General features: G+C 41.0%; 1 protein-coding gene across 1 annotated transcript; it reads left to right on the top strand.

Annotated features, from left to right (window-relative positions):
• The first annotated feature begins 7,368 nt into the window (after positions 1–7,368).
• Positions 7,369–8,112, top strand: RNF182 (ring finger protein 182). The gene has a single exon (XM_065886355.1). The coding sequence runs from the start codon at positions 7,369–7,371 to the stop codon at positions 8,110–8,112; it is 744 nt and encodes a 247-aa protein (XP_065742427.1).
• Positions 8,113–10,818: the final 2,706 nt, after the last annotated feature.

Here is a 10,818-nt window from a genome sequence, read left to right as displayed (position 1 = left end):
TGTTGCTGTTAGAGGAAAAGAACACTCATACTACTGAGTTGAAGAACATGTTACAGTCTTTTGGGGAAGCAATCTGGCAACATGTGTTAGGAGTAATATCTGTTTGACCCAAGAATTCCACTCCTTGTTCTCTTAAAAATAAAACACCTGTATGCACGGATGTGTATCACGAGATTGTATTCTGCAGTAACATTAGTGTTGGGGAAAAAAATGGAGATACATGAATGCTTACCAGGGGAGGAATTGGTGAGCTATATTACATACGTTCAAATGGTGAAATGTCATACAGCTGATAAAAAAGGAATTCGGGGCTGTATTGGTTGAATTGAGAGATTTTCTGAACCATTATTGAGTGGTAAAAAGGAGATGCAGAAAACTGGGTATAGTAGTTAGAAAAAAAACAATGGAAAAAATGTGCTTATGGTGTCTTTACAATTATATGTACGTGGATAAATATATGCATGTGGAAATATTTATGGAAGAATACACAGCAGGTAGTTAATATGCGTTACTGGGGGCAAGGGTGTGGCATTCAGGCTGATGTGAGTGGAGGGAAGTGAGGAGGAGAAGTTAACCAAATAAAACACACACACACAGACCGCTAATAAAGAAACAATACGTATGATGACATTTATGTGTTTGTATATAAATTTGTGTGTATATGTGTGCAGGCATGCATGTATGTACACACGTGCAAATGCAAATTTAGAAGTAAAGAAGTCCTGTTTGCTTTGGGTTGTTTTATTCCATTATTTCTTTATAATTTCTGCAGTACTAAGCAGGAGCCTAGCTCTGAAAGCACAGTAAATTCTCAAAGTCAAATGCAGCAGGGTAATTGTATCCTGGCTCTCTGTGTTGTGAGTAGCAGAAATCCAACCAAAAACACTGGCGTGAACAAAAACGGGGATTTATTGGCTTATGGGGGCCTCACACACGATTAGTCCAGAGGCTCAGTTCAGCTCTCATCAAAGGTCTTTTGCCTTTGTCTGTATCTCTGCCTCCTGCCTTCCTTGACTCCTCTTTTTGTTTTTGGCTTGATTCTCTCTTAGTCTCCCTCTTGATGGCATGACAGTTCCCTGATACATCCTTTTCTGGTCTGTTTTCCTTCCCCTGGCCCCTGGCAGGTTTCTTCTTCCTCCAAGCTTCAAATTTAAAAAGTCCTAGGAAGGAGCTTTGACAGGGCTGGTTTGAGCCGCATATGCCCATCCGGACTGGTCCTTGTGTGCAGGGGGTTAGTGGAGTCCTGCGATGAGCCAGCTGGGTCACAGATCCACAGCGTGGGAAAGAAGGGAGGCACTGTGATTAGTGCACCAACCCAACCACAGCCACAGAATTTGAGTGAGGGGAAGACTTCCCCAAAGAAGCCATGGCAGTTGGGAAGGAAGCAGTGTGGTCTAAAGAAGGAAAAAAGATCCTAGGTAGGCAGACAACAGATATCCACTGGAGGGCCTCTGCTTCGAAATACAAGCCAAGTTTGCATCTTCAATATCAAAGGAACTGAGCAGTGGAGAAAGTGGATTTGAGTCAAATACTAAGTAGGGCAATGAAAATAGTCATTTGCCCAAAAGCTCAAATTGATTTATAAGAATTACAGTAGGTCATTATCTCCTTGTATATTCTTACCCCAGATGATTTATAAAAGGCTTAAGTGATTAATGAGAAATGTCAGCTTCAGATATTTGAATAGGTGTTCTTCTAGGAGAAGAAAATCTTTTGCATTTGTTTCTCCCCCAGCTTTAGGGAGATGTCGTTGATGTACAACATTATGTAAGTTTAAAGTTCACAATGTGGTGATTTGATACGCGTATATATTGCAAAATGATTACCACAGTAAGGTTAGTTACCACGTCCCTCACCTCACATAATTACATGTATTTATTTTTAAGGCAGTTTTAGTACGCCAGATTCTTCTTTCTCCTGTGCCTGGTGAGACATACTTTTAGCAGTTGTTCCCATCAAGTAGTGCTCCAGATTTGCTCACCTTAAAGATTCCATCCTCTTTAATATTGATTTATAGTGATGCTTGGATATTTAGGTGATAAATGAATGACTGAGATTTCAATTTTGTGAAAAAAATGAATGAATTTACAGATCACAGAGGAAAAAATAAGTTGATCTGAAATATCCATTGACAGAAAAATCTGGGCTATCAAAGTAGCTAATGTATTTAGCCATGGATTTTTTTTTCTTTTTTGAACTTTTTACTGTACAGATGACACCAGTACAGAAAAATGTCCCACCTGATGGTGTAGCACGACATGGACATTCACAAGGTTCCACCAACAGGTCAAGAGATGGAACCTCGTCAGCCTCTTAGCAGCCCCCCCCTCCTCCCCCCACCTCAAAGGCATCTGCTGTCCTGACTTTTATGCTAATCACAACCTGGCTTCTCTTCTTAGTTTTACCACCTAAACTTGCACCTGTACTACAGCTTAGTTTTGCCTATTTTTTGAGCTTTCTGGAGATGGAATCATGTAGTATGTGCTCTTTGCGGTCTGGCTTCTTCTTTCGTTCAACATTTGAATTGTTGCCCACAATTACGGAGTGAACGCAGAGTGGGAACGGGCTGGAATGCCCGTCTTCTAGAGGATCAAATTAACGCCTCCACTGATCGTAACCCTATAAAGTTACAGATTATTATTCAAGTTCTTTGGGGGACCTTAGAATCATAATGAGATACATGAAGTATTTAAGAACTCTAGCGGTTGGTACCCCATCCTCCCAAGAGGAGCAATCACTGTGCTGTTTATGCCATTCTAGAAAGAAACACTTGTGCTGGTCCCATTTCCAGGGATGCTACCAGAGCTCAAGGCTTTCAGCCAGTCCTGCCCAGAAGTGCCACTTGCAGAGGCAGGAGTTGATGAAGTATTTCAAGCTGATGGAGTGGGTTTGCTAGAAAACTCAGAGTTAAAGTAGGTATCTTTTTGATTGGATGTTTGAACATTTAGTATTTTCTTTGCATGTTACCAAGAAGCCCCCATATGAATTTTTATAAATATGAACATTATGATCATAACACTGTATCTTAACATATTCAAAGGTATGAAGAGTGTTTCTGTGAAAAAAGAAAGCTTTATTTAAAATAAAGTTATTCTCTTAGACAGCTCAATACTGCCTAAGCGAATAACTTGTTCCCAGAATTAGGAACTAAAAATGGTGGTGGGTCTAACATAGAACATTCTTACTCCTCTTCTAATGGTAAGAAGCTTGGTACAGAAAGTATTAATGTAACCAGCTGATTGTCAAATGCTGACAGTGTAATGTATTCTCACATATGCATACACCTTTAAAAAATTTGTTATTTTTCCCCAGTTTTATTGAGATCTAATTGACATACGGTACTGTAAGTTTAAGGTATACAGCATAATAATTTGACTTACATATATTGTGAAATGATCGCCACAATAAGTTTAGTTATCCATCATCTCATATAGATACAGAAAAAAAGAAAATGTTTCTTCCCTTTGATGAGAGCTCCTAAGATTTACTCTCATAACTTTCAAGTATACTACATACAGCATTGTCAAAACTACAGTCACCATGTTGTGTATTACATTCCTAGTACTTATTTATCTTTTTTTTTTTTTAATTTATTTTATTTATTTATTTTTGGCTGCACTGGGTCTTCATTGCAGCGCACAGGCTTTCTGTAGTTGCAGCGAGCGGGGGCTACTCTTCATTGCAGTGCGCGGGCTTCTCATTGCGGTGGCTTCTCTTGTTGTGGAGCACAGGCTCCAGGTGCGCAGGCTTCAGTAGTTTTGGCACATGGGCTCAGCAGCTGTGGCTCACGGGCTGTAGAACGCAGGCTCAATAGTTGTGGCACAGGGGCCCAGCTGCTCTGCAGCATGTGGGATCTTCCCGGACCAGGGCTTGAACCCGTGTCCCCTGCATTGGCAGGCGGACTCACAGCCACGGCGCCACCAGGGAAGCCCCTTATTTATCTTATAGCTGGAAGTTTGACCGCCTTTGCACCAGTCCCCCTTCCCCCACCCCGCTGATGGGTAACCACAAATCTAAAGTGACCTCTTTTTCTATGAGTCTTTCTTTTAAAGTTTCCACATGTTAAGTGGGATCATACAGTACTTATCTTTCTCTGTCTGACTTATTTCACTTAGCCTAATGCCTTCACAGTCCATCAGTGTTGTTGTAGATGCAAGATTTCCTTTTTTATGGCGGAATAATATTCCATCACATATATATGAAGAAGTTGGTATATACACATATACTTCTTTATTCATGTTTAACACTTAGATTGTTTCCACGTCTTGGCTATTGTAAGTAGTAAATAACGCTGCCATGAACATGGGGGTGCAGATATCCCTTCGACATAGTGTTTTTGTTTCCTGTGGATACATTCCCAGAAGTGGAATTGCTGGATCATACGGTAGTTGTATATTTAATTTTTTGCGGAAACTCCCACACTGTTTTCCATAGTGGATGCACCAAATTACATTCCCACTGACAGTGTGCAAGGGCTCCCTTTTCTCCACACCCTCTCCAGCATTTGTTATCTCTTGTCTTTTTGGTCATGGCCATTCTAACAGGTGTGAGGTGATACCTCATTGTGGTTTTGATTTGCATTTCTCTGATGATTAGTGACGTTCTGCACCTTTTCATGTACTTGTTGGCCATTCATATATCTTCTTTGGAAGAATGTCCATTCCTGTGCTCTGTCCATTTTTAAATTAGGGTATTTGGGTTTTGGCTATTAAGTTGTACGAGTTCTTTATATATTTTGGATATTAACCACTTATCAGATATGTGGTTTGAAAATATTTCTTTCCCATCCCATAGGTTAGCTTGTCATTTTGTCGATGGTTCCCTTTACTGTGCAGAGCTTTTTAGTTTGATGTCGTCCCACTTGTTTATTTTTGATTTTGTTGCTTGTGCTTTAGGTGTCATATTCAAAATGAAGTCATTGCTAAGACTCATGTCAAGGAACTTTGTCTCTATGTTTTCTTCTAGGAGTTTTATGGTTTCCAGTCTTAAACATTTAAGTCCTTAATACATTTCGAGTTAATTTTTGTGATTGACGCAAGGTAGGGGTCTAGCTTCATTACACATAAGCCTTTTATTGGTGTTTCTAGATGTATACTCTGGCTCTCTGTGCCTCTAGGTGTAATTGTGCTTATTTATCCTCACTGAATGCTTTACTCTCTCTTTTCCTGATGTCTTTATGTATATGCTTGCATTCTGTTTTCTCCTTATTCACACAGCTTCACGCCCATCAGTCCTTTTGACAGTAATGGAGGCAGTTACTGCTATGAGTTCTACTGTTACCATCAGCTCCAGCAAGGCTGAGTGGGACGGTAGCTGCAGAGAGAGTACAACGTGTTCTCTTGGGATGGGCCTTGGGTCTGTGTGTGGCTACCAAGAGAGCTGATGGAATGGGAGCCGTCCAGGAATTGGATCACTAGTGACCTGCCCAGGACTAGGGACCATCCTCTGCAGGCAGCTATAGGACTGGCAGTGGTGACAGGGGTAGAGCTCCTTCTTGTCCCTTGACTGTCGTCCTGGAGATGTTCATCCCCCAAGAGAATAAAAAGCCAGCTTTGTAGAACTGTGGCAAATTAAAGTCACATTTTGCAAGGTCTTGGGCACGTGGAAGGGAAAGGGATAGAAGAGCTGATGTTTGTGTCTATATATTCTTTTTTGCATGTAAGTGTAGATACAGAGAAAATTAGCTTACGGTAGCAATTTTGAAATACATGCCTTCATATACAGTCACTCTATTAAAAAAAAACTCTACCTACATTTTTTTGGCTGATGCCAGAGATTCTATTTATTGATTGACTTCCTTTTCCCACCAAGAGTATCTTGCCACGCTAACCATTGTACTATCCATTCTTATATGATATGAAGTCAATTTAAAAATTAACTAAAGTCATAATGAAAAAGGAAGATAATGTGTATTCACAAACCAATTATACATGATTTCAAAAATCATCCAAGTTTCCCTACCCACTGCCTCTTCTCTTTAAGGCAGTAGGATCCATAACAAACTTAAAATTCTAGCAGAGTTGCAGTCTCCCTCTCGGCACTGTTATGACAGCCTTCTGCTGTTATTGCTTGGGGGTCTGCTCAGAAATTCAATTACATTTTGATATTTTTCCAGGCAAAACATAATTTAAGACAAATGTACTACCGCCCCAATCACATATATTAAAGCAAAATAAAAATTATTTCGAGATCTCCCATATTGCTGCTCCCTTCCATTAGTACTAATAATTGAGAACAGACTGTGTACGTGAGATCAGCTTTCAGCCATTTGTCCAGAGCCAGTAGTAATAGCAACTAGGGGTCAACATTAAGGACTGTTGATTGTATCAGGCTTTCTGTAGGCAAGTGGGTGAAGTTTGAGTACTTCTTGATAGCCAGACATGCACGATTCTTCATATTTGGAGACATCACTGCACAGGTGCTCTGTGTTTACTTCTCTGTCTTGGGAATTAGACTTGACTGGGTTATAATGCTTACGTCAGGTGTCATATGCTTCACTCTTCCTTGAGTGTACGTACGTAGACAACCATGGTTTGCAAGACTAGTATTGAAACAAAAAGTTTGAAATTGATTAGTGAGATGAGGAAGGCATTTATAACAGATTTCTTTACACTGGGAAGGTGAGAACCGTCTGCTATGTTTAAATGCGCTCTCATCTTTATAAAGCACTTTCTGAAAACACATTTTAAATCTTTATCCTTAAGATTTCCCTTCTTTTGTGTGTTCCTAAGCACTATTGAGGGTATTTAGACAATTGGAGCTTATACCAATGATCCGCTGAATGAGTGCGTCTGTATTGAATGGAGTTTAATTGCAAACATCTATTTCTGATAAGTGTCCCATTCAATCTTCATAGAGGCCAGCATTTGTTACAAGTTTCAGAGAGAGAAATCTCTATATCGAGCCATACCCACAGTGCTCTGGAGTGTACTTCACACCACTACGATTCTTAATTCCTTCTTTACTATCATATTTGTGGACTGAAAAGGCTAAGCATGGAGATAACACTTTCCTATCCTGGAGGCAGAAATGTGTGAAAAGATGAAGGGGATTTTAACCTTTCAAGTCTACCGCTTCTAATCGTTGAAGCTCAGAAAATTCCATAAAGCACTTTTCAGTGAACTGTTCACAAATTTAGAATTTCTTTTCCTTTGCAGACCCTTCATGTGGCCTTTGTAAATATGCGTTTGAGACACAGAGAGGTATGTAACAGCTGAAAAAAATGCCTGGAAGATTTCTGTCCCTCCTCTTCCTGCCCATTTGCATCTCTGCCTGATTCGAATGATGTGATATTTGGAGAGACAGCTTCATCGAAGTCGTCCTTCAAGGAGACCCGTCTGGCCCAAGACTGGACGTACAGAATTCAGGATGGCCAGTCAGCCGCCAGAGGATGCCGCTGAGTCTCAGGTCTCGGACGAGCTGGAGTGTAAGATCTGTTACAACCGGTACAACCTGAGACAGAGGAAACCCAAAGTGCTGGAGTGCTGTCACAGGGTGTGTGCCAAATGCCTCTACAAGATCATAGACTTCGGGGACTCCCCGCGCGGCGTCATCGTCTGCCCTTTCTGCAGGTTCGAGACATGCCTGCCGGATGACGAAGTCGGCAGCCTGCCCGATGACAGCAACATCCTCGTGAACTTGACTTGTGGTGGCAAAGGGAAGAAGTGCCTGCCCGAGAACCCCACGGAGCTGCTGCTGACCCCCAAGCGGCTGGCCTCTCTGGTCAGCCCTTCCCACGCGTCCTCCAACTGCCTGGTCATCACGATCATGGAGGTGCAGAGGGAGAGCTCACCGTCGCTCAGCTCCACGCCCGTGGTCGAGTTCTACGGGCCCTCCAGCTTCGACTCCGCGACCACCATGTCGCACAACTGGACCTTGTGGAACTGCACGTCCCTGCTCTTTCAGACGTCCATCCGGGTGTTGGTATGGTTGCTAGGTTTGCTGTACTTCAGCTCCTTGCCCTTGGGCATCTACTTACTGGTATCCAAGAAGGTCACCCTCGGGGTGGTCTTCGTCAGCCTCGTCCCTTCCAGCCTCGTCATCCTGATGGTATATGGCTTCTGCCAGTGCGTCTGTCACGAATTCCTAGACTGTTTGGCACCGTCCTCTTAACTGAGACGCACACTCAGAATTTGACACACGTTGCCATGTTTCAAGTGAGGTCATTTAGCCCATCTTTTCTCGCGCATTCTCTGTGATCGGTGCCCATGGCGTGGACAAAGCCACTGGGCATATATTCGTGGTCCGTTTTCCATCAAAATGTTGACTCAGTTGGTTCCCCTGTGCGCTGGAAGTAAAAATGTTCGTTGCTGCTTGTGTGTTAGCAAAAAAGAAAAAGGGATCAGCTATAAGCCTTCCTAGAGCCCTTCTGAGTCTTCCCAGAGATAGGGCAGGTGCCGCTCAGAGCTGTTAGACAGACACCAGGGCCAGGCGTGTTATGCTGCTGTAGGGGTCTTTGCGGACAGTTAGGCATGAACTGATTCCTCTTCTCATAATCTCAGCCGAGGATGGAGGGTGGTCCAAGAGGAGAGCAGCCCCGAGACACACCTGTTTGCTCAGTGCTCAGCCCCTGCCCCTGTCCCATTGTTGGCGCTTCTGTGGATCCTCTTCAGCCCGGATGCTGGTTCCCTCTGCACATGCTCCTTGCCAAGAGGACCCTCGCCTCTTGTGTGGTTTCAGTTATGTACCTGTTTTGCCGCATTACTGAAGAGAATTAAAAACATTGAGGAATTTGCATCAGAGTAAACTTCAAGGCGGAATGTGGCCGCTTGTTTTTGAGACACGCACTTTCCTCCACGTTTATTTTCCACTCTACAGCCTTCTCTGAAATTCTCTCAGAGCAGTTATCGTTCAGAGATCTGATTTGAGCTTTTCCTTAAAGCATTTTCGTTTAGTTTCTTTTTTTTTTTTTTAAACCACGTTGTTCAGTCAGCCCCATCCCTTATCCTGAGTGAGGTTCCGTTCAAATTAGTTGCCATAACTTTATGTGGATTTTGGTTTTTTTTCCATTGTATTTTAAATTCTGTTACGGACTCAATCCCATAACAATTTGGGGTAGATTGCGGCAGTGGAAACCCAGAAACAATTCGGGAGCTGTTCAAGCTCATGGTTTGATGTGCTGAGAACCTAAGTATTTTGCTGTGCTTTACTGAGCTGTACCAAAATGCTATGGTTCAGGCTTATGTGCCAGACTGTGTTGCAGTAGGTCAGGCAGAAGGATGGGCAAGAAACATGCCAAGTTGATAACCCGAATCGAAAAGATCCTTCAAGGAGGTAACATGGAGGGGCAGAGTGCAATCTGACTATTGCCATCCCTGTTAAGTCCCTTTAAGAATGGATTCAAGTTCTTATGCAATCGATTTCAAATAAAAGCATAAGCTATGTGACTTGAGTTAATGAACTTCTTTTCATGATGTAGGGGAAGTTGAATGTATATATTTATGAGAAGAAATTGGTTAGCAGATTTTAGGTTTGAGGGAATAGAATGCCCACAGAAAGTAGGCAAAAAAAAGCTTTTTAGTCTAAAACTCATTACTGATGATAAACATTTAAATATTTATAACTCTTAGAAAGGGGCATTACTAAGACTACTTTAACTTGTTTGTGATGAAACATTTGTTGCGTGAAATACAGTGAACCAGTTCCAATCTCTTTATTCAGTAAAAAAAAAAATGACACTTATTTCTAGAATAGTAGTTTGACTTTAATTCTGTAACTATTAACTTTGAGAATATGTATGCCCAGGGTAGGTATGACAGGAAAGTATATGTGGGATGTGGCCCAGTGAATTTAAGCCCCAGTACAGCTAAATACACTTATAATTTCATGAAATCTAGTTTAGATAGCATTGTGAATGCAATTTCCAAATATCCATTTGTACTTAGAGTAAATATAATGTTTAGGAGATGTTTTGTGGTCCGGATTTATATATTTATAAGGTTTTTAAAAAATGTTCATGTTGCCTGAAATGTAACCTCAAATAAATTGGTGACTTATCATAGGATGGGTTTCTAGAAAGCTCTGGATATGGGTACTACGCATTTTGCTTCCTTGTATAATGTCTGCTAGTACTAAATTTGTGTCTCTCTTTGTATTGTGATAGTCTTTTTTTTTTTTTTTTTTTAGTTGCCAGTAAGTTAATTCGGTGTTAAAGAGTTTTAAATGTATGACAACAAAAAACTCTTCGTGCTGTTGAATGAGAAAAGGACAGTGCTTCAGTCTTATTTATTGTGGTGATGTTTTGTTTGTCCATTAAATTGTTATTATTTCCAAGCTAGAAGTTTGATTTCTCTGACTGACGGTTGAAATTCAATTTTATTTTGGACTTCTTTTAACATTAGATAACTGCAAACGTGAGCTTTCGAAAACATTGGTTAAGCTAATCCCTTTGTCATACGAAGGAAGATTCCAGAAGTTTCTGACAAAGCTGATTTGCTCCATCCTACTTCTAAAAGGCCTTCATACCTTTTTTTTTTTAAAGAAAAAAAGGAAAAAAATAGGAAAGATGAAATAAAAACATTGTCTTTATAATAAAAATTTTTGCTTTTAATTTGTTTGATTTGTTTTCCAGATTTTGCCGAGCTGCTCAGCAAAATAGAATCCATTTTCGTTAGGAATTCACGAATCTTGTGTGATCTGGGCAAGTTTAAAAAAAATTACCCGATAATTAAATATGACCAGTGTTAGGCAAAGTAGAAATAATTTGGGACTATGTAGCAGTTTTATGCTTAGGATAATTAGAGAATTGGCACCATATGTTAATTGAGAGTAATGGTTTCATTCGCTTCTGAAATCTACATAAATGAGGAAGGACCTGTT

Source organism: Phocoena phocoena, chromosome 10 (assembly GCF_963924675.1).
Source record: "Phocoena phocoena chromosome 10, mPhoPho1.1, whole genome shotgun sequence".
NCBI classification, from domain to species: domain Eukaryota; kingdom Metazoa; phylum Chordata; class Mammalia; order Artiodactyla; family Phocoenidae; genus Phocoena; species Phocoena phocoena.
Note: the sequence above shows the minus strand (reverse complement) of the source record. Positions and strands in the feature narration are given on the sequence as shown.